We start from the raw sequence: 24,496 nt of genomic DNA, 5'->3' as shown, positions 1-24,496 counted from the left end.
TACCTTTCTTTGTAAATAAAACATTATTTTTGGTCAATCAGTATGCTAACACAATATAATAAACAACAAACTACAGTGTTTGGTCTGCCTGCTCCTGTGGTCTGGTAGGACATCTACTGGTGTTAAGTAGTACTGCATGAAGCACACAACACTGCTGTCTCAACAGCATACAGTTAATGGCCTATGAGTGCTCATGTGGATAACCTGGGTTTGACTCCTGGGTGGGACAAGTTACAGATTGTACCTTTTTTTAAATGCAGATTGTTTAAATGTTTTTATGTACAGTATTTGTCTCGGTCTTTTAGGAGCCATTTTCTCCCTATGTCTGTGGAACAATGATTTCAGTTTCATGTTTGAAGTTTAGCTCGTCTTATCTTCTGTAAAGCTCAGTTTACTGTATAAAACATTACAAACTCATTATGAATTGATGTATATCTTTTCTCAGAAAAGGACTACATCAATAAATGTATTGTTTTGGGTATCTTCACAGCTTGGTATCATAAAGATATTAATAATATTGTTTTATGTATCTTCACAGCTCGGTATCATAAAGATATTAATAATATTGTTTTATGTATCTTCACAGCTCGGTATCAAAAAGATATTAATAATATTGTTTTATGTATCTTCACAGCTCGGTATCATAAAGATATTAATAATATTGTTTTATGTATCTTCACAGCTCGGTATCATATAGATAAATACTAATATTGTTTTGTGTATCTTCACAGCTCGGTATCATATAGATAAATACTAATATTGTTTTGTGTATCTTCACAGCTCGGTATCATATAGATATTAATAATAATGTTTTATGTATCTTCACAGCTCGGTATCATATAGATATTAATAATATTGTTTTATGTATCTTCACAGCTCGGTATCATATAGATATTAATAATAATGTTTTATGTATCTTCACAGCTCGGTATCATATAGATATTAATAATATTGTTTTATGTATCTTCACAGCTCGGTATCATATAGATATTAATAATAATGTTTTATGTATCTTCACAGCTCGGTATCATATAGATATTAATAATATTGTTTTATGTATCTTCACAGCTCGGTATCATATAGATATTAATAATAATGTTTTATGTATCTTCACAGCTCGGTATCATATAGATATTAATAATAATGTTTTATGTATCTTCACAGCTCGGTATCGTAACCAGACCAGCCAGGCAGAATCCTACTACAGACATGCTGCTCAGCTGGTTCCATCAAATGGTCAGTCTGTCATCATCTGTACCAGTGTTTCTCAACCACTGGTCCTGGGGACCTTTGGTGTGCCCCTGAGAAGGGTCAAGTGTGCCCCTTGAAACTGCTTGAAAACCAGTATTGTATTTATCATTTTAAAAATGATTTAAACTAGTGAAAACAGACGATCTACAAGCACACAGCGCCTCACGGTGCGAGGTGTTGTGTGCTTGTAGATCAGCTGTTTTCACTACTGTTGTGCGACAGCCTTGTATGATGAAGCAGGGCTTTACTTTGCGAAGAAACATACACATTTGAAACTTGGAGATACAAGGTTTCTTCCCGACAGTGACGATATTTACACCCCCGTATTATGTTCGTGTGCCCATGGATTCTTGGGGCATGAAAAGTGTGCCCATGCAGAAAAAAGGTTGAGAACCACTGATCTATAATACTATACTATAGATTCATCATCAACAATCTGTCATCGTCTATATACTCTAGATTAGGCTTGTCACGATACTGGATTTCCAACTTCGATAAAAAAATGAAAAATGTCTATACTCGATACCATTTTCGATACCACGCAACCATTGCGATTTTAGTGCAAAAAATGTTTATTTAAAGAAAAATACAGAACTCCTTGAGGTAGATGGTAGTGCACTTTTTAAAGGCCTGCCTTTGATGTTTTCACATTCTAAGTACAAATAGGCCTTTAAAATAACTAGGAATAAGCCAAAGTAGGAAGGATACACATAAAAGTAACGTTGGTGTAAACCAACGAGAGGGGTAAAAACTGAGTATCGATATTATCGATACTATGGAAAAGTCATATTGAAAATCCATACTATATTCAAAATCGATACTTTTCGATAAATCGATATTTTTGACAACACTACTCTAGATTCCTTATCAATAATCTGTCAGAATGCATCTATCTATATTCCCCATCAGCAATCTCCTAGGATCAATGCTTCCTTATTCCTAATCAATCATCATCTTCATATTGTCATTATCTGTCTTTCTCACTAGCTTTGCAATAAATGTGTTATTAACAACAAGACCACAACACACTTGGTCTCCCAAAGTTTAGCTAAGCATATAGGCTGCTCTGTGTAACCCGGAGTCTGTACTTTTGACTGGCCATCACCGGGTATAGACTATTATTAATGTGTGTGTGTGTGTGTGTGTGTGTGTGTGTGTGTGTGTGTGTGTGTGTGTGTGTGTGTGTGTGTGTGTGTGTGTGTGTGTGTGTGTGTGTGTACACAACAGGACAGCCCTACAACCAGCTTGCCATCCTGGCGTCCTCTAAAGGAGATCACCTGACCACTATCTTCTATTACTGTCGCAGCATCGCCGTCAAGTTCCCTTTCCCTGCTGCTTCTACCAACCTGCAGAAAGCTCTGTCTAAAGCTCTGGAGAGGTGCACACACACACACACACACACACACACACACACAGAACACATACAGTACTCAAACATTCACAATGCTACTCCTCCTCGAGGCTCTCATTTCTTGTTTTTGTTATAACATTTTATTGTGTCACTGTCATGGTGTTTACTTACTTTCTCTGTGTGTGTGTGTGTGTGTGTGTGTGTGTGTGTGTGTGTGTGTGTGTGTGTGTGTGTGTGTGTGTGTGTGTGTGTGTGTGTGTGTGTGTGTGTGTGTGTGTGTGTGTGTGTGTGTGTGTGTGTGTGTGTGTGTGTGTATGCAGTCGTGACGAGGTGAAGACCAAATGGAGCGTTTCAGACTTCATCAAGGCGTTCATTAAGTTCCATGGACACGTTTACCTGAGCAAGAGTCTGGACAAACTCAGCTTCCTGAGAGAGAAGCTGGAGGAACAGTTTCAGGTAAAAACACATTGTATATATTCAGTCTCCCTGCTCTTCTATTGAGACATTTAGATGGTGTCAAAGGTCGTTTCTCACCTAGACACTGAATCTTGACCAGGGTCAGATTCTGTGCTCTATTAGCTCATCGGTAAATAATTCAGCACTTGAGCAGGAACAAATCCGGGGTAGAAGAGGAAAGTTACATTAACTTCAGAGGTTGCTGGAGCGTTCAGGAGAAGGTTGTTAACCGTCGTTTTGTATTAACAATTTACATTTTAGGCATTTAGCAGACAAGCAATTTACAATAAGCGAGGATGGTAATACATAGAAGTAGTAAACGTAAAATGTAGGTAGACCAAGAAAAAACAAAAACATCAATAATTTGTACTGTATGGAAGCTATGCATACTATGGCTATGACTGTCAGAGTTACATACTTGTAAGGGTCAATTTAAGGTCTTTGCACACATGCGAGTGTATCCGCACAGATGAAACGGACAATTTCATTTTTTTTAAAGAAAACAATGATTCTCTACGACCTCATGCACACCGGATCCGAATTAGCCGTGCGACGAGTGGCTGTGGCCGTGCATTTTTTTCTCGATCAAACCCAGTTTGATTTGTGCGTCTTGTCGCATGCGGTGAAAAACTCATCACTCCTTTTATGACTCCTTTTGGGATCCGCAGTGCAGATTCCGCAAAGCATTGCACACCAAATCCAATGTGTTTTATTCATGCAGCAAACGAAAAAAAAAAAAACTAAAAAACACTACTGTCCTGTGTGCAAAGGGCTTTAGACTCGTTTTTATTTTGTTTTTTGTAACCTTGTAATAATCATAAAAAAACTAAATGAAAAAGAATCGTGATACAGCTTTGACAAATATCGTGATATTGTATTTTTGTATGTGTGTTTCAGAGGCTGGTTGTGCGCTCAGCGTTCAGCTCCCAGCAGCTGGTCCACATCACGGTCATCAACCTGTTTGAGCTGCACCACCTCAGAGACCTCAACACCGACCTGGAACCCAGCGACTACACTGTGGAGCAGCATGCATGCTGGAGCCAGCTGTTAGGGCTGTTCAGTAAGATATACACACACACACACACACACTGTGGAGCAGCATGCATGTTGGAGCCAGCTGTTAGGGCTGTTCAGTAAGATATACACACACACACACACACACACACACACACTGTGGAGCAGCATGCATGCTGGAGCCAGCTGTTAGGGCTGTTCAGTAAGATATACACACACACACACACACACACACACACACACACACACACACACACACACACACACACACACACTGTGAAGCAGCATGCCTGCTGGAGCCAGCTGTTAGGACTGTTCAGTAAGATATACACACACACACACACACACACACACACACACACACACACACACACACACACACACACACACACACACACACACACACACACTGTGAAGCAGCATGCCTGCTGGAGCCAGCTGTTAGGACTGTTCAGTAAGATATACACACACACACACACACACACACACACACACACACACACACACACACACTGTAGAGCATAGTGATGCGCGGATAGGCTTCTGAAGTCATCCGAATCCATCCGCGCAAATTAATTATCCGCCCATTATCCAACCGCATTAATTATATCATCCAATTTATAAATCCGCATCCATCCTCATCCGCAACTTCAAAAGTATTATTATTATTATTACCCTTATTATTAGGCTAATATTATTTTCTGGTAGGCTATTCCCTGTTAGTTTTCTTAGTTGTGCGATCACAGAAATGCACTGATCTAGCGCCTACGGAATGTCTCCGTTCGTCTTTTTTCTTTTTTTCTTTTTTTTTTTTGAGTCGGTGCTGCGTCGATGCAGACAGACATGCAGGCAGACAGAGTCAGACACACGAGAGAGAGAGAGAGCGAGGGAGAGAGCGAAAGAGAGAGGAACAAACACAACTTAGTGGGAAGTTTAACTTACCTACTGTACAGTACTTTACAATATGGACTATGGAGAGATTCACTTTTAAACGCAGCGCAACAAGAGGTAATGATGAGTGCGACGATGCATGCCGTGATGCCGTTTAAGTGGACACAGCTGTTTAGTTTTATCGTGGACTGCACATTGCCTCATGAAAAATGATGGTTACTTTACAAATTATACAAAATAACACACACTAACACAGACACAAGCATACCTAGATTTAGCTTTTTATTGATAGATATATTAGGCCATAGTTTATTTCCTGCATTATTTCATCCGCGGATATCCAAAATGAATTAATAATTATATTTGATTGATCCAAATCCGACTGCACCGCGGATCACCGCGGCTAAAACCGCTATCCGCGCATCTCTAGTAGAGCAGCATGCATGCTGGAGCCAGCTGTTAGGGCTGTTCAGTAAGATACACACACACACACACACACACACACACACACACACACACACACACACACACACACACACACACACACACACACACACACACTGTAGAGCAGCATGCATGCTGGAGCCAGCTGTTAGGGCTGTTCAGTAAGATACACACACACACACACACACACACACACACACACACACACACACACACACACACACACACACACACACACACACACACACACACACACTGTAGAGCAGCATGCATGCTGGAGCCAGCTGTTAGGGCTGTTCAGTAAGATACACACACACACACACACACACACACACACACACACACACACACACACACACACACACACACACACACACACACACACACTGTAGAGCAGCATGCATGCTGGAGCCAACTGCTGTGACTGTTCAGTAATATTCTCGCGTAGCCAGACAACTATATCACAATCTCCGAATGCTATATAGAGTCTAGAACGGCAGCTCCCGAACGGCGAGTATCGGAAGTAGCCAGTGCTGCACTGAACTGTAGTCCCACTGGAAACATAACAGAAGCACAATAGCTCAGACAAAGACATTCGAGCGGCCTATTCTTGTTATGGGTGTATAGTTTAAGATGGAGGTAACACCAACAACACCAGAGAAAGATGAAATAACGCCCCCAGAAATATTGAAAGGAAACATAACGCTTCCAGTAGGAGTAGGTTATTGCTACTGCACCAAGGGAGCGGTTGCGTCACATCCGCTTTACTTCGCACTCATCGTTTCTATTTCCGTGCCCCAGACTGTTGATGGGAGCATTTCCCAAATCGCAGAGTCAACAGTCTGGCCACGCGAGACTAGAGAGTCGCAGCGCCATCCACTACCATTGAAATAACGTGTTTTTCTTGGTGTGAGTAAAAAGGAAGATCTCAGTATAGTTTTGGGCATATCTTTATATTTTTTTCCTCCAAAAATGAGGTTTTAGAAATTCAACATAAACAACCATATAAGGCAGAACAAGGCAGAAAGAGCCTGCTGGTTGGTCAGTCAGGGACCAACCAGCAGGCTGATAAAGGGATTGATCCCATGCCCGCCTAGCCTAGTTCCAGACCCTGAATCGCTAGCCACACCCCTTTAAATTTTTGAATAATGAAGTGAAACGAAATGTCAATTTTTGAATAATGAAGTGAAACGAAATGTCAATTCAGGCTGAGTGTCAGGCTAATGCCCGCCCTGTCCCACTGGATTTCTGACCTTACCGTAAGTTTGTCTTTCAAAGACGACCATTTAAACATAAAACATTTATCATATTTTGCAACACCTAGCCCTATTTAACTACACCTACAGTAGCCCTGCTCTCATATAGGTCAAACTCCCACACCACACCAGCAATAAATGACTTACACAAATGACTCACTCTGTCTCTCTCTCTGTGTGTGCAGTGTCCTTCCTAGGAGTGATGTGCAGTCGTGTGCTGCTCAACAAGCAGAGAGGAGAGGAGGTGATGGTGGAATGTCCTCTCCCTGCCATCAAGGTGTCTCTGGACTGGATCCGTCTCAGACCCAGCGTCTTCACTGAGACCGTGGTGGACAAGCGCCAGTAGTGAGTGTCCCTCTGTTTGTCCCCTCTGTGTCCCTCTGTCCCTACCCGTCCCTCTCTCTGTCCCTCTAGCGTCTTCACTGAGACCGTGGTGGACAAGCGCCAGTAGTGAGTGTCCCTCTCAGTACCTCTCTGTCCCCTACTGTTTATGTCCCTCCCTGTGTCCTCAGCGTCTCAGCAAGGGTGATCTCTATTGGCGTCCCCGTCCGCGCACATACAGGTTAGCATTTCACCAGGTGAGCTTTCACCAGCATTGGCAGGTTAGCATTTGACCGACGGGGGAAGGAGCGTCGGCAGGTTAGCATTTCTTTTTGTCAAATGCGTTTTATTGCCAACAGATTATCAATAACAAAATGTTCCCACCGTTGGGACGCGTCTCCGAGACTGGGACCCAAAAGAGATCGCCCTCCCTCCAGCGTCTTTCATGAGAGTGTGGTGGACAAACGGTAGTAGTGAGTGTCCCTTTCTGACCCCTACCTAATCTGTTCTCAACATGTGTAGCGACTGCAGGCCTTGTTGACTTGACTGGGAAAAGATTTTGAGGCTCTTGCTCCTGAGAAGAGAGAAGGAGTCCCGCACACTGTCTTCACTTATAACTTTATTCAGCAACGTTTCAGTCTCTTCAGACCTTCATCAGGCTCTTGCTCCTGAAATTATCAATTATTTATACGGGGAAAATCCGTCATATACTGTAAACTGCATGTCTATATACAGTATGGGGGACGAGCACAGCTTGCCAGAACTTGATCTGGCAGAGTGGAGTGGGTGGGGTTTAGCTACGGGTCCATTGTTGCTCTGTTGGTTAGAACAGTGGTTTCTAATCAGTGGTCCTGAAGGGGGTTCCAGGTGGTCCCCAGCTAAATGATGGAGAGTTGGTAACCAAATGGACCCTTAATGATCTTTAACTCTTGAGAGCGTAAAATGTTGATGGTGGTTTTATTTTACAGTCAAGTTACATTCAATTCACAAGAATCAATACAATGTCATTTTTGACCAATCGGTACAATAAACGTGTCTACTATCTCTATTGAGATGTTTATATCATGTGGTGTGGTAGGACTCCTACTGGTTGAAAAGAGCTATTACATGTAACTGAAAACTTCTCCAATCCAAACAGACTTTATGTCTTGGCTCAACGGCAGAGATGTTTGCCCTCGTGTGGAGGACCTGCTATTAACTACTACAGTATGCCTTCCTGCTATAAAATCTGAACTGCATTGAATGATCGCTGCCCATATATCACTTCCTGCTAATATTTACATGGTCTCAGTTTAAATACAGATATTTAAACTGAGATCTCTCTCAGCTAAGGGGTCCTTGCCCTAAACAAATGTTTTTTTGCAGATTTTGGATTTAGAAAAGGCAACGAAAAAAGCACCAATATGCAACCACCTTTTAGAGACACAAAGCAATAAAACACGAAAAACAAGAGTTGATACAAGGTCAACTGGGAAAGGCAACTGTGAATGAATGGGTGGTTTTTCAGGCATTGCGGTTTTGAAGGGAGGGAGGGCAAAAAAACATTTTAATACTACTATACCGGGCTACTAAGATAGACTGACAGAATTAAATCAGGTTATGTTTAGAATTGTAACAGCTGAAATCAATAATATATCAGTATTCTGATATTAACCTGCGGGCCGCATTAAGTGAAGGTGGGGGCCGCATATGGCCCCCGGGCCGCCAGTTGCCCATGTATAGGTTCGGGACTTCTGGGTGGACGAGGTCAGCTGAATATTCTGATGTGTGTGTTTCTCCCTGTAGTATCTGGCCCTGGTTGGTGTCGGTACTGAACAGTTTCCAGCCCAAACACAACGACGGAAGCTCTTCAGGTAAACCTCTCTTGTTGTTCCCCAACACCACATCGCCAAAAAGTTTGCTAATAATATGGTGTTGTGAGATCAAAAAGTTTGAGAACCCCTGTGGTGTAGAGCATTCCATTGTTTTGACTTGCGTAGCTGAATGCATTATTTTGTCCTGTTGTTATAATCAAAACATTTTTTATCTTTCTTTTGATACATCAGCAAATCAATCAAATTAGTTTTACTATCATTTATTACATTGTACTGTACTGTCTGATTAATCACTTAGGCTGAATGTAAACACTGGTCTGACATCTGTTTTGTTTCTTTCTCAGTGACTCCACTGCCAGAGGAGTTTGAACTGCAAGGTTTCCTGGCTCTCAGACCAGCTCTACGGTATGTACACACACACACACACACACACACACACACACACACACACACACACACACACACACACACACACACACACACACACACACACACACACACTCCCTGGCAGTTCAACGTTGTCGAAGATAACATAGTAGGAGTCCTGTACAGCGGGGGTTTTCAAAGTGGGTGACGGCAGTCAAAGGGTGCCGCGAGATAATATAATATTTGGAATTTATTTGGACACTTGAAAAAATATTTAGTATCATTTTAAACTTGAAGTACAAAGTTATTTTCAGTCAGTTCTAACTAAAATGGCTATTATCTCAACGTTTTCCTCGCAACATAATCACTAAAATATCGTCACTGTCGGGCAGAAACCTCGTTTCTCCAAGTTTCAAATGTTTACGTCTTTTGGTAAAGCAAAGCCCTGCTTCATCATACAAGACTGTCACACAAAACTAGTGAAAACAGCCGTTGTTTTCACTAGTTTAGTACATTTTATAGATGATAAATACAAAATGAACAGTTTTAGACATACAAGGTTTACACCAGACGACAACGATATGCTATAAATATAAGGTGCTGGGAGTGAAAATTATAACGTAGGGGTGCCTCGGATTAAAACAATATTTATGGGTTGACCTGAGACAAAAAAGTATGGGAACCCCTGCTGTACAAGGCAACGGTATATGGAAGTGAAAATACATAAAATGCCCATTACAGTGCAGTGCCTCATGAGTGTCTCACCGTAGCTCGCAGATAAATAATACTCATCAGTGCAATGCCGATCAAAAAAGGGTCAGTGCAAATTCCTGAGACAGTGAAAGTGCTCGCCGTGAAAAAACGGCACAAGAAAACCCTACCCTAGGAATGTCATTAGAGGTCAGAGTCTTTGAAACGTCTATTTATTCCAGGTTAAAGGACAACTGGGTTCATATTTTAGATTGTAATTAGAGAAATGAAAAGATGAGTGTTAAAATGTTTTCATTTACGGCTTTCTATCGTTTTAGCCATTTGAATGATTTTGATTTCAGTGGGTGTGGGCATGCGTACAAGTGGCTTTTACTTCTTTCATGGGCAGATGTGAGTTGTGGAGGCTAGTAGTGTTACTGTAAATAGTAAAGAAATCACTGGCTTATTGTGTTTTAAAAAGACCTGTTTAGCCACTTGTATACATGCAAATCAAAATGGCAAAATACGCTCAAACAATAGAAAAGAGTAAATGAAAACATTTTAACACTCATCTTTTCTTTTCTCTAATTACAATCTAAAATATGAACCCTTGTTGTAAAAAAACAGTTGTCCTTTAACCCATTCAGGCCGGGAACTCATTTTAGTGTAGTACAGTACATGTACAGTATGTAGCACCATATTTGTTTTTGAAATATATGAATAATATTTGATGTTTTTCAGAAAACTTAGTTCAGGCCTAAATGGGATTAAGTTAACCTGGCCAAGTGACAGCTGTGTCTCATCATTGTTGTCATTATCTGGTGTGTTTGCAGGACTCTGGACTTCACTAAAGGCCACCAGGACATCATGGTGGACAGAGAGAAGGTTCCTGTTCACACCAGACACCAGAGACTCATCAGCCTGGGGAGATGGGTGGCCGACACCCAGCCTGGGTGAGTACCTAAAGATACCTTTCAGCCTGGGGAGATGGGTGGCCGACACCCAGCCTGGGTGAGTACCTAAAGATACCTTTCAGCCTGGGGAGATGGGTGGCCGACACCCAGCCTGGGTGAGTAGTGATCAATACCTATCAATAATGATCTGTCTGACACCCAGCCTGGGTGAGTACCTAAAGATACCTTTCAGCCTGGGGAGATGGGTGGCTGACACCCAGCCTGGGTGAGTACCTAAAGATACCTTTCAGCCTGGGGAGATGGGTGGCCGACACCCAGCCTGGGTGAGTAGTGATCAATACCTATCAATAATGATCTGTCTGACACCCAGCCTGGGTGAGTACCTAAAGATACCTTTCAGCCTGGGGAGATGGGTGGCCGACACCCAGCCTGGGTGAGTACCTAAAGATACCTTTCAGCCTGGGGAGATGGGTGGCCGACACCCAGCCTGGGTGAGTACCTAAAGATACCTTTCAGCCTGGGGAGATGGGTGGCCGACACCCAGCCTGGGTGAGTACCTAAAGATACCTTTCAGCCTGGGGAGATGGGTGGCCGACACCCAGCCTGGGTGAGTAGTGATCAATACCTATCAATAATGATCTGTCTGACACCCAGCCTGGGTGAGTACCTAAAGATACCTTTCAGCCTGGGGAGATGGGTGGCTGACACCCAGCCTGGGTGAGTACAGAGAGATACCTATCTATAATGATCTGTCTGACACCCAGCCAGGGTGAGTAGTGATCAATACCTATCTATAATGATCTGTCTGACACCCAGCCAGGGTGAGTAGTGATCAATACCTATCTATAATGATCTGTCTGACACCCAGCCAGGGTGAGTAGTGATCAATACCTATCTATAATGATCTGTCTGACACCCAGCCAGGGTGAGTAGTGATCAATACCTATCTATAATGATCTGACACCCAGCCAGGGTGAGTAGTGATCAATAACTATCAATAATGATCTGTCTGACACCCAGCCAGGGTGAGTACAGAGAGATACCTTTCTGCCAGTGCCAGCTAGCTCAGGCAGATATACTCATAGACATAGCAAGGTAGACGCCTCCTTCAGCTCTGGTGCATATGCATCGGGGGACCAAGGGAATCTGCTAGGGATGGAAATCGGAATCGGCCAATATAAAGAATCGGCAGGTATGATATCAAACCGGCCGAATCGGTGTCTGGCAGGTCACTGACATAAATACCGGTTTTATGCCAATTGTGTCTATGGAACTGCACAGCATGATGCTCTGGTCCTGTGACTAAAGTAAACATTAGCAAGTAGCTGCCAGTCTACTTAGTGGCAGCCTACAGAATACAGATGGTGCTGATTACCTTTGCTTTCCTCCTGCCTAGTCCAGACGGTCATATTAGACTGGATATTGTCTGTGATTTTGGATATTGTACTATTGTGATTGATTTGGCATTAGTGTTCTTCTTGAAGTATGTCTTGTAGGCCTACTTGGCCTGAAAAAAAGGGTATTGGAGCAACCCTATTTTCTAGTTCTTAGCTAAAGAAATCGGTATCGGAAAAAACTGCGACCTCACGGTCGCAGTTACTATCAAAACCTCCACCGGTGGTGTGTCCACCATGTCACACTTTTGCCCTACTCTTATCTTTGGCACTGTTGGCCCGATCCATGCCAAACTTTGCACACACACTCCTTGGCTGCCAAACCACAACCTCCATCATTTCTCACATGGCCCTCTTCTAGCGCCACCATCAGGCCACACTGCTCCTACAGATTTTGCCCTAAAATCACGCAAAGCGGTACACAATATCTCTACAGTCATGTCATCAACATGGATCTGTCCCATTTCCCATATTCCCTCCTGATTGGCTACCATTGCCTTCTAAAGTTTGTGTATGCGACCTGACGGTCGCTTATCTCCTGATTAGTGAGTCTTACTGGTCTTCCTTCTGCTGTGAGCGTCCCTGGACCCTTGGTTTGCTCCCACCACCCCAGCAGCACCAATGGGCTCTGCTCCCTCTATAAGTTCTATTCCCTGTGGAGATTGTTATTGTACATCCATGTCCCTGCTCTCAATGGGTAATGATGGTTGTCTCTTAATTCGCTGAGCAGGGAGGGAATTTTTGCAAAGCCTGAATGTCAAAATAAATGATGCTATTCACACTTGTATTTACATTTTATAAACATGTTGGTTTCGATCTATTCATGAGTTATCTAGTCTCGCGTGGCCAGACTGTTGCCTCCACGATTTGGTCAAATGCTCCCGGCATACAGTCTGGCAAACCAGAATAGAAATGATGAGTGCGAGATGAAGCGGAAGTGAAGCCTCCTCGTCACTTCCGTTTCCGTCTCACATCGCACACATTTATCATTATATAAATAAAAATCATATAAGCATGTTTAGCTTGCTGCTTAGCAGAAATGACATTTTGAAATATATTTTATTGAACGGTAATGCCCGTTTCCATTACTCGCCATTAGGGAGCTGTAGTTCCAGACTCTATATAGCATTCAGATATTGTGGAATAGTTGTCTGGCTACGCGAGACTATGAGTTATCCAACTTTCCTTTCATTTAGTTTGAGTTTTTCTACTCCTATAAACTATATGGGAATGAATCATTGAAATCCATTTGATAATCCATTTACACATAAAGCTCTAATTAACATATCACTATCATTTGAACTCCCTTGTGAGATATTTACTCCCTAACGTTTTGTCATTCAGTCAAGTACAGCCCACATTCACACTCTCCCTCTCTCTCTCTCTCTTAGGGCTGTCACAATTATTACATAATCGTCTAATCGTGATTATTTGACATTATCGCAATTATTTTGTCATAATAATCATAATCGTGAATGTTGAAAAATGTCCAAAATAGTGGAAATAGCCGATCTACAAGCTCACAACGCGTCGACGCGTTGTGAGCTTGTAGATCTGCTATTTCCACTATCAAAGTTATTTTTTAAGTAGTAAGTTGTCAAATATGTCAGTAATTTCTTTGTATATTTGGGTTATGTGTCATATCTACCATGTACAACTTCAAAGCCTAAAAGCCAAACAGAAATGTAATTATCGACGACAAAAACACAATTAAATCGTTAATCGCCAGTTATTTGAGTGACAATTAATCGTCATGTAAAATTTCATATCGTGACAGCCCTACTCTCTCTCTCTTCTCTCCTCCCCCCCTCCCCAGGTTGATCCAGTGTAAGTCCAGTGAAGATGGGGTGCTCCTCTTCCTCAGTGACATTCCACTAACTCTCTCTCTCTCTCTCTCTCTCTCTCTCTCTCTCTCTCTCTCTCTCTCTCTCTCTCTCTCTCTCTCTCTCTCTCTCTCTCTCTCTCTCTCTCTCTCTCTCTCTCTCCCTCCCCAGACTGATCCAGTGTAAGTCCAGTGAGGACGGGGTCCTCCTCTTCCTCAGTGACATTCCCGAGCAGGCCATCGAGGACCCCCAGGAGAAGGAGTCCCCGGTGCTGCAGGAGTCTGGCAGCAACGGAGAGCAGAGCCGAGACCACAACAACACAAATCACCATGACAACAACAACACCAGCAGCAGCAGCAGCAGCAGCAGTGCTCTGAAGTCTGTGCTGTCTGCCGGGAAGAGCCAGAACTCTGGACCGGAGAGCACCGTAGAGAGACCTGTGGTCACATTTAAAGGTACAGAGAGACCTGTGGTCACATTTAAAGGTACAGAGAGACCTGTGGTCACATTTAAAGGTACAGAGAGACCTGTGGTCACATTTAAAGGTACAGAGAGACCTGTGGTCACCTTTAAAGGTACAGAGAGACCTGTGGTCACATTTAAAGGTACAGAGAGACCTGTGGTCACATTTAAAGGTACAGAGAGACCTGTGGTCACATTTAAAGGTACAGAGAGACCTGTGGTCACCTTTAAAGGTACAGAGAGACCTGTGGTCACCTTTAAAGGTACAGAGCACTGTAGAGAGACCTGTGGTCACCTTTAAAGGTACAGAGCACTGTAGAGAGACCTGTGGTCACCTTTAAAGGTACAGAGCACTGTAGAGAGACCTGTGGTCACATTTAAAGGTACAGAGCACTGCAGAGAGACCTGTGGTCACCTTTAAAGGTACAGAGCACTGCAGAGAGACCTGTGGTCACCTTTAAAGGTACAGAGAGACCTGTGGTCACATTTAAAGGTACAGAGACCTGTGGTCACCTTTAAAGGTACAGAGAGACATGTGGTCACCTTTAAAGGTACCGGAGTGGACACAATACACCTTCAGTAAATGGTGCATTAATTTATATAGCGCCTTTATCCAAGGCGCTTTACATAGATTGTAGGAATGATATGATAATGATAATGATAGTTACCTACTCCTCCCGCGAGGGAAATTCGGGTATCGCAGCCCAACCCAGCTGCTTTTTTCAGCTTAACCCAGCTGAACCCAGTGCAGCCCACAAGGAGCGCGAGGGGGGGAGCAATTAGGGGTTAAGAGTCTTGCTCAGGGACACACATCGACATTGCTATCCTGGCCGGGAATCGAACCTGGGACAACCAGGGGAACTGGTTCCCCAGGCAGGCTCCCTAACCATTCAGCTATGGCCGCCCCCAAGTCCAGTGAGGACGGGGTGCTCCATGCAAGGCACCAACCTGCTCACCGGGAGCAACTAGGGCAGGGGTGCCCACACTTTTTTTGACGTGAGATCTACTTTTAAAATAACTCAACATGATCTACCCATCCAAAATGTTTTAGCTGAGGGCCTGATGGGGGCTTTGGAATAGCAGCACTGGCGTTACATTTTAGACAAACACACTTACTGTTAGGGGGAAATAAATGGGAAATACTCGAGGGAAATGTCTTCATCCCATTCTGTATGGAAGTGGTAGGTTTTGTGGTTCTTAATGCTACTGGTAGATCACGATCTACCTTTTGGGCACCCCTGAATTAGGGGTTCAGAGTCTTGCTCAAGGACTTTACTTGGCTTGCATAGTACCGCACTAAGAAAAAGCAGTGTTTTAGAGGGATTCTAACCTGATCTTTGAGACTCTGTTAAGTCAGGTTGAATTTCAGCTCCATCGGTGCCATTTGTTGTAAGCGATTTGAGTGCTGCGTTTCCTTGCCTCAGATGGGGGACTGGGTCCTCTCTGTAAACCGTATAATTTATAGAAAACATAATGAAATCTTAGGAAACACATCGATTTAGGCATTTTGCAGACACTCTTAATCCAGAGCGATTTACAATAGCAAGGTAATAACATCAATACATAAACATCAATACATCAAATGCATAGAAATGGTCATCTAAGAAGAAAAAAAAACGTAGGTAGACCAAGCTTCTATTGAGTAAACTCTTTATAAAAAAACATAAATAAAAATTAAAAAGCTAGGGAGTGTGGAGTATGAAGAGGTGAGTCTTCAGGCCTGGGCCAGAAGCTAGGGAGTGAAGGGCTGTCCATCCATACTGTCTCCGATAGTGTTGCCCGATCCCGATCACGTGATCGGATCGGCCGCCGATATGGCCGTTTTTATAAGATCGGAGATCGGGAAAAAAATATCGAAAAAAAAAAAAGTTTTTTTTTTTTTTTCTGGGAGTACTGAAAGTTACAGGTAAGGTGAATGCGATATGAAATGTAAGCTTACCATAATCACAGTAATCCTTAATCATTTTCAATCATATTCAAGGGCTTTTGGAGAAATGAGACAGACAGAGCACTGCAGAGGGAAGGTGATTGTGTCAGACTCTGTGTCCAGCTGGCAGCTGATGCCATTAAGTAGTAATTGGCCCCTTGTTAATGGATCAAAGGAAGGCAATTATGTCTCTCTGCACTGTCAACTAGCTGCTACAGATGCATACTTTTCAAGCAGACTGGTTAATTGGTTCTTAACTTATTTTGTTTCAACTTTAAAAATGGCCAATGTTTTACCAGTTTTTATAGTTTGTTGATTATTTTTGATGCTGTAATGGTCTATTTTATTTTATTTTTTGAGATATTAAACAGGTTTTAAAAGTCCTTAAATCGTGACTTCACTGCCAAATTTCAAAGGCCACACCAAAGGTCCGCTGCACAATGATTGAGAAACACTGCACTAGTAGGCCTATATCACTATACACTACTAGCTTTTCGAACTTACGGAATTCGGCGTAATGCTTTTCAGAAGTTGAGAGTGACTTCATTTTGTAGTTGAACCGGACCTTTACTATGAAAATATCGGTGGTCGGAGACATTATGGACAGGCCTTCAGTCTGCCGTTCTAAGTGTAACAGGGAGTTTATTCCACATGACATGACGTTTGATGCATTGCTGTTTAAACGTTGAAAACCTGTGTGTGTTACAGAGAACATCAAACCTCGGGAGCAGCAGCAGCAGCAGAGTCGAGGCAACAACAACAACGCTCCGCTGAGCGAGCGAGAGCGCAGCGGGAGAGAATACGACAGGAAAGGAAACAACACCACCACCGGGAAGGACATAAAGAGAGAGGGAAAGAGGAAGAGTGAAGTGAAGAAGACTGGACACGACAAAACCACGGAGGTGGGGAAACAGGTAAAGAAAATCACTCAATCAAACTGTATTATTATGTATTTTTTGGGCACTTATAACCATATGAACCCTAGCATCCCCGTTCTGTGCATAGTAGGCAAACATAGGCGAACATTGGGCCAAAACAGCCGACCTACTAGGCCATTTTCTCTATTTGATGTGCACTGAACTATATATGGTTTTGGTGGTTAATATATTATAATCATTGATTGATTGATCGTTATCTGTGCGCATGGTAACGGGTGCGTGTTTATGGCACCTTTATCCAAGGCGCTTTACATAGATTGTGCATTACATTCACCCATTCACACACACATTCATACACCGATGGCAGAGGAAACCATGCAAGGCACCAACCTGCTCATCAGGAGCAGTTAGGGGTTCAGAGTCTTGCTCAAGAACTCTTCCACACTAACTCTGGGGGAGCCCGGGATCGAACTGGGAACCCTTCGGGAAGCCTCTGTGTTCTCATGACGGTTTCTTTACCCCTGAGCCACTGCAGCCCGATCAAAATTAGCTAAATGATTAAATAAAAAGAATAAACAATCAGGGGATAAAATATTGAGACTAATTATCATGGACTGAACTGAACAGTTCTAGGTAGACTTTTTATTAATCAAACCTGTATTTGTATAATCTACTTTTAATTAAGCAAACTTGTGTCATGAAGTGAACTTGTACCACTTACTGTACTCCCTCTATGCTTTGTTAGAAACACAAGCTCACAACGTAGATCAGCTATAAGTATTTGAAACAAGATTCTTTTTACAAACATGTTGGCTTTTATTATTTTGTTATGAAATAAAGTACCCAGTTTTTATGTCCGTTCTCCTCCTCTTTTAACTTTTTGAGTGCTCGGATCTCTCCTCTTTTTTTCAAGATTCTTTTTAATTGCTTTTTTTTACTTAAATGTTTAATGGGCCAATGGGCTCGAAAGAATTTAGCAGTATACAGTCTGATCAATTTGTGTGTGTGTGTGTGTGTGTGTGTGTGCGTGTGCGTGTGCGTTCGTGCTCAGGTGAAGGCGCAGGTGGAGATGAGGAAGACTCCGGTGTCGGAGGCGAGGAAGACTCCAGTCAGTCAGAGTCAGAGCAGCTGCAGCAACCAGTTCATCCCCATACACCACCAAGGAGCTTTTCCACCTTTACCCAGCAGACCAGGTACATCCCCATACACCACCAAGGAGCTTTTCCCCCTTTACCCAGCAGAGCAGAGTACAGACTGTTGCCTCCGCGATTTGGTCAAATGCTCCCGGCATACAGTCTGGCAGACGGAAATAGAAACGATGAGTGCGAGATGAAGCGGAAGTGAAGCCCCCTCGTCACTTCCGTTTCAGTCTCACATTGCACACATTTATCATTATATAAATAAAAATCATATAAGCATGTTTAGCTTGCTGCTTAGCAGAAATGACATTTTAAAATATATGTTCTTGAACGGTAATGCTCGTTTCCATTACTCGCCGTTAGGGAGCTGCTGTTCCAGACTCTATATAGCATTCAGAGATCTTGGAATAGTTGTCTGGCTACGCGAGACTAGTTAGATGTCTTGCTCAGGGACACTTCCACACCTTGCCAACCTGGCCTGGAATTGTACCTGCGACAACCAGGGGTTCCCTCTTCCAGTTCATTATGCCTCATAGTGATTGGTTCTCCCCTCTCCAGGGTTCAGTATGCCTCATAGTGATTGGTTTTCCCCTCTCCAGTGTTCAGTATGCCTCACTGTGATTGGTTCTCCCCTCTCCAGGGTTCAGTATGCTTCATAGTGATTGGTTCTCCCCTCTCTAGGGTTCAGTATGCCTCACTGTGATTGGTTCTCTCCCCTCCAGGGTTCAGTATGCCTCACTGTGATTGGTTCTCTCCCCTCCAGGGTTCAGTATACCTCATAGTGATTGGTTCTCCCCTCTCCCCAGGCTTCCCTCCTCCAGCCTATGTGCTTCCTCCTCCCGTGGCGTTCCCCGGGCTGCAGGTAAGCCCCGCCTTCACCTTCTCCCCCGGGGGCGTGGCCACCGCCGGCTCCTTCCTGCAGCCCGCCACCGCAGGCTCCGCCCACAACCAGCAGGTAGATACAATGTCTCCACCATATGCCTTTTATTTTATCAGATAAACATGGAGAACAGTACAAGTATAGTCAATACAATATAAATGTAGTACAGTACAAGTACAGTTAAACACCCTGCCTAAAAGGAACATCCCAAATAAGACCTTTTACTGTCTTGTTTACTTTGGAAGTCCTTGGTATTTGGACATGACAAATAGCAAGCAAAGAAAACATTCAATAATATCGCAGTTATAAAAACACTATATATATCGTGATATATATATATTGTGATACAATGAAAATCCTGTTGAATTGTTAATAGAGAGATTCATTGCAGAATTTAATTTAACCTGCATTTTGGTCTAAATCAGTAGTTCTCAATCTTTACAATGTCATGGTCTCCACTTAACTCTGACAGTATACAAATTGTATACTGTCAGAGTATTGTTATCTTGTAGGTGGTTGTACTGTTAAGTAACCTGAAAAAAATATATGTAAAAAGAATCGTGATAAGATAGTGTATCGTGACACCGCATGGATAAATATGGTGATATTGTATTTTGTCCCCTACCAGCAGGGCGGCGCCAAACAGTCCCACATCCCCTACAGCCAGCAGAGGCCCTCGGGGCCTCCGGGCCCCGGCCAGGCCTCGCAGGGGGGGCCCCTCAACGGCCAGGGGCCCCTGAACGGCCAGGGGCCCCTCAACCAGCAGCAGCAGGCCCCGCCCCCCCAGGGCCAGGCTCCGCCTCCAACGCCTTCCCAGCAGGCTTTGCTGCAGGGGGCGTCGCCCACCAAGCCCATGCAGCAGCAGCAGCCAATGAGGAAGAGCCCTCCTCATCACCCCTCCATGCAGCAGGTTAGTTTCATCCACCTGTCACTGGACTACAAAATGTTAACACTCAGGATGCCAGAGGTTTAACCCATTTAGAACGGTACACATCATTTTATGCTTTAACTATTGAAAAATAGCAGATCTACAAGCTCACAGCGCGGCACCGAGTGCCGCGCTGTGAGCTTGTAGATCTGCTATTTTTTTTTACATCGTGAAAATATAGGGGCTGTTAAGTATGACATCATTTTGTAGGCAGAGGAGAATTTCTGCCCCCAGTTTCCGTGAATCTTTTTACTATTTTTACTATTTATAAATTTTTCTTCTCTTTGTTGTTGAAAGGAAAGTGTTAGAATTATACTTTAGTCGTTATTTTTGTCTCGGATCTGTTGAAATAGCGAGGGACAGAAAATGCTCTGGGGGCAGAGTTCTCCTCTGCCTACAAAATGATGTCACGGCTTAAAAGCCCCATAAGTGTCTTTTGAATCCTGTTTCTATGTCAGCAATCTGGCTTAGCCATCGTCAAAGAAAAGGTCCTTTTCACTTAAATGGAGCTCAGTTAGTCTGTTCTTGAGAGACTACTATGTCAGTGGTTCTCAAACCTTTTCATGTGAAGGACCACCAAAATTATATGTATTTGGCCACGGACCCCCATCTCAAAATATTTAGTTCCAGGGACCACCCCCAGAAGCAAAATTTTAGTTACAAACGTTCGCTTTGAAAATACATATTTTCAAAGATTTGCACACATTTTCACGACTTTTTCAAAAATAGCAGATCTAGCTTGTATATCTGCTATTTCTCACTGGTTAAAGCATTCAATAATTCTAGGCCTAAATGGGTTAATAATGTCTGTTATCTGCCATAACCAAATCCTATGTTATTTATCAGATTTTTCATCGCTTCATGCAAGCTGCGCGTGTCCATTGTGCGCACGGCCGCTCCCGTTCACGGCCGCCCCCCCACATGTCTTCTTTCACACCGAGAAGAAAAAAATACAACCGCAAGGATCCACAAGTCAGCTATGGTCCATAGAAAATGGGGCGATGTGGGAAAACAAACAGAGAAAAGACCATTTTACTGCAGCTAGATAGAATGGATGTGAATGAGGAAGGGGAAGTCAACCAAAGGCATGCCGGTGGAGTGCAGTAGATCGGGTGGTGGAGTGGACGTCTAAAGCCCCTATCATAGTAGGCACCGCGGTGATAAGCTATCCACCGCGGTGTAGTCTTTTTAAGTCATAAAACTACAACATTATGTCATTACTCGCGGTGAAGAGCTTTCCACCGCGAACCCCGACACATCTCTCTGTTTTTGAGCGGTGGTCACAACGCTCCTATACGTGGCCGTGTGTGTGTGGGTCTGTCTGTCTGTCTGCGTGTCTGTCTGCGTGTCTGTCTGTCTGTAGCCTGCAGTAACCTTTTCTGACCACACATGTTAAGGGAGGGGCGCTGTTGTTCAGGCCAGGCCAGACCAGGCACACACACACACACACACGCACACACACACACACACACACACACACCGGGGAGAAGGGGGGGGAACCACCGCTCAGTTCACACGGGTGTGATTTTTACTATCAGACAGATCGGCCCATCACCCCGTTCACTGATTGGTCGATCTAGACCAATCAGTCACAGTGATAGGACTTCACCGTGACTGACTATGATGGCCTCCACTTGTTTTCTCACTTTAGGTGGATAGCTTATCACCTAAAATTTGCGATGATAGGCTCTTCACCGCAGACTCTGATAAGGGCTTTAGGCACTCAAAGTGTTGGTGCTTGTGGTGTGTGGCTCAAAGTGTTGGTGCTTGTGGTGTGTGGCTCAAAGTGTTGGTGCTTGTGGTGTGTGGCTCAAAGTGTTGGTGCTTGTGGTGTGTGGCTCAAAGTGTTGGTGCTTGTGGTGTGTGGCTCAAAGTGTTGGTGCTTGTGGTGTGTGGCTCGCGACCCCTCGTATAACTCAAAGTGTTGGTGCTTGTGGTGTGTGGCTCAAAGTGTTGGTGCTTGTGGTGTGTGGCTCGCGACCCCTCGTATAACTCAAAGTGTTGGTGCTTGTGGTGTGTGGCTCGCGACCCCTCGTATAACTCAAAGTGTTGGTGCTTGTGGTGTGTGGCTCGCGACCCCTCGTATAACTCAAAGTGTTGGTGCTTGTGGTGTGTGGCTCAAAGTGTTGGTGCTTGTGGTGTGTGGCTCGCGACCCCTCGTATAACTCAAAGTGTTGGTGCTTGTGGTGTGTGGCTCAAAGTGTTGGTGCTTGTGGTGTGTGGCTCGCGACCCCTCGTATAACTCAAAGTGTTGGTGCTTGTGGTGTGTGGCTCGCGACCCCTCGTATAACTCAAAGTGTTGGTGCTTGTGGTGTGTGGCTCAAAGTGTTGGTGCTTGTGGTGTGTGGCTCGCGACCCCTCGTATAACTCAAAGTGTTGGTGCTTGTGGTGTGTGGCTCGCGACCCCTCGTATAACTCAAAGTGTTGGTGCTTGTGGTGTGTGGCTCGCGACCCCTCGTATAACTCAGGCCTGGTCTCTCTCATGTGTCCAGACCGTCGCCTCCTCACAACTTTCAGAATGCTTCCGGTCATACAGTCATGACCAAATATGTTATCGCACAGCCCCAGAAATGACAAAAAAAAAGAAAATTAAATTGAACGGTAATTAAAATGTTGCCTATAATCTAATAATGGACGATGTACCTTTCGGGCAAGCAGAACATGACCTGTACTTGCCTGACAGGCTAGTGCCTCCTCTGAGACCTTAGTGTCAACCCCTGAATGATAATGACGATGATTATAATGAATAAGGATAATAAACATCTTGTCCTGGTTACCTCCTCCAGTACATGCAGGTCCAGCATCCTGACCAGTCAGCTCAGATGTGGAGTCAGAACCAGGCCGCTCTGCAGCAGAAGCTGCAGCTGTCCGTCAAGCAGCCCCAGAACCCCGCCTACTACATGGCCCCGCCCCCCCAGGACGCCCTCAAGATGTACGAGCAGCAACAACACGGACCCCAGGCCAACCAGAACACCATGTAAGCACTGAACGTTAGATTTTAACCACTCTAACCCTTATTTTATGCTTTAACTATTGAAAAATAGCAGATATACAAGCTCACAGCACGGCACCCAGTGCCGCACTGTGAGCTTGTAGATCTGCTATTTTTGAAAAATCATGAAAATGTGTACATGTCTTTGACCTGACTTCTAAATCCTTCCTCTAAATTGGTAGTTATCAAACTTTTTATGTCAAGGACCCCCAAAATCACAGGTATTTGGTCGCGCACCCCCCATCTTCCAAGGACCCCCAGAAGCAGAGATTTGGGTTACAAAATTTTGCTTTGAAAAATATATATTGAAAAATGTCCATAGAGTTGTCCTACAATTTACAATTTAGGCATTTAGCAGATGCTCTTAATCCAGAGCGATTTACAATAGGCAAGGTTATTATTATTATCAATACATCAACAACAATACATCAAATGCATAGAAATATCAATCTAGACAAAATAACGTAGGTAGACCACGCACCTAATCAGTAAAAAGCTTTATATAAAACCTAAAAAATGCTATCTAGCTTCATGTATGGTCATTGAGGGAAGGGGAGTGTTTCAGTAGTGCTATGGGTTTAGGTGGAGTCTGAAGAGGTGAGTCTTCAGTCCACGGTGGAAGCTAGGGAGTGAGTCTGTAGTTCTAAGTGCGACAGGGAGTTTATTCCACAGTTTGGGGGCCAGGAGGAAAAATTGTCTAGGATGAGTGGATTTTTGTCCTGTGGTTTTTAGCGAGGGTTCTGTCAGCATCCCGTGTCACAGGGATACTCAAATAGTAGCTCTGGTCCATAGCGTTAGAACGAGTTCTCCTTAACACTACTGTATGTCAGTAATGATCCGAGGAAACACTGCGCACCTCTCATCTGTTGTGAAAATCAAAACAAATACAGTTTCGCTACTCACCAAAACAAAGACGGCTTTTGGGAGTTGAAAGCCTACTTTCCTTCGCAATTTCCCGGAAGGTGAAAATCTGGTCAATGGACATATATATATACAAGGTCTTAAGGGGCACTGTGGACTGTGTGGAGTAGCTAAAATTTCTCTCCTTTAAAGGACAACTTTAGTTTTTTACAACAAGGGTTCATATTTTAGATTGTAATTAAAGAATATAAAAGATGAGTGTTAAAACTATTTCATTTACTTTTTTCTATTGTTTTAGAGATTCTTATTTCAGTGGTTGGGGGCATGCGTACAAGTGGCTAAATATGTCATTTTACACAGAATAAGCCCATTCCCAAGATACAACGCAACCTTTCATGGTTGGATGTGACTTATGGGGGGTAGAAGTGTTACTGTAAATAGCAA

The 24,496-nt window shown here is 43.6% G+C and overlaps 1 protein-coding gene across 4 annotated transcripts in view; it reads left to right on the top strand.

Moving 5' to 3' along the window:
* smg7 (SMG7 nonsense mediated mRNA decay factor) overlaps window positions 1–24,496 on the top strand; it is a 64,475-nt gene that overhangs the window by 18,195 nt on the left and 21,784 nt on the right. For 3 of the 4 annotated variants that reach the window (XM_080726173.1, XM_080726171.1, XM_080726174.1), the window contains exons 6-19: window positions 1,165–1,236; window positions 2,479–2,629; window positions 2,923–3,058; window positions 3,956–4,118; window positions 6,849–7,008; window positions 8,770–8,837; window positions 9,143–9,203; window positions 10,688–10,807; window positions 14,157–14,440; window positions 17,083–17,288; window positions 18,304–18,445; window positions 19,198–19,346; window positions 19,900–20,181; window positions 22,986–23,176. In XM_080726173.1, the coding sequence (XP_080582299.1) occupies window positions 1,165–1,236; window positions 2,479–2,629; window positions 2,923–3,058; window positions 3,956–4,118; window positions 6,849–7,008; window positions 8,770–8,837; window positions 9,143–9,203; window positions 10,688–10,807; window positions 14,157–14,440; window positions 17,083–17,288; window positions 18,304–18,445; window positions 19,198–19,346; window positions 19,900–20,181; window positions 22,986–23,176 (2,185 nt within the window). The remainder of the gene's footprint in view (window positions 1–1,164; window positions 1,237–2,478; window positions 2,630–2,922; window positions 3,059–3,955; window positions 4,119–6,848; window positions 7,009–8,769; window positions 8,838–9,142; window positions 9,204–10,687; window positions 10,808–14,156; window positions 14,441–17,082; window positions 17,289–18,303; window positions 18,446–19,197; window positions 19,347–19,899; window positions 20,182–22,985; window positions 23,177–24,496) is intronic. The other variant, XM_080726172.1, reaches the window with a different exon arrangement.

Source organism: Nannobrachium achirus (genome assembly GCF_963921795.1).
Source record: "Nannobrachium achirus genome assembly, chromosome: 5".
Taxonomy (NCBI): Eukaryota; Metazoa; Chordata; class Actinopteri; order Myctophiformes; family Myctophidae; genus Nannobrachium; species Nannobrachium achirus.
Note: the sequence above shows the minus strand (reverse complement) of the source record. Positions and strands in the feature narration are given on the sequence as shown.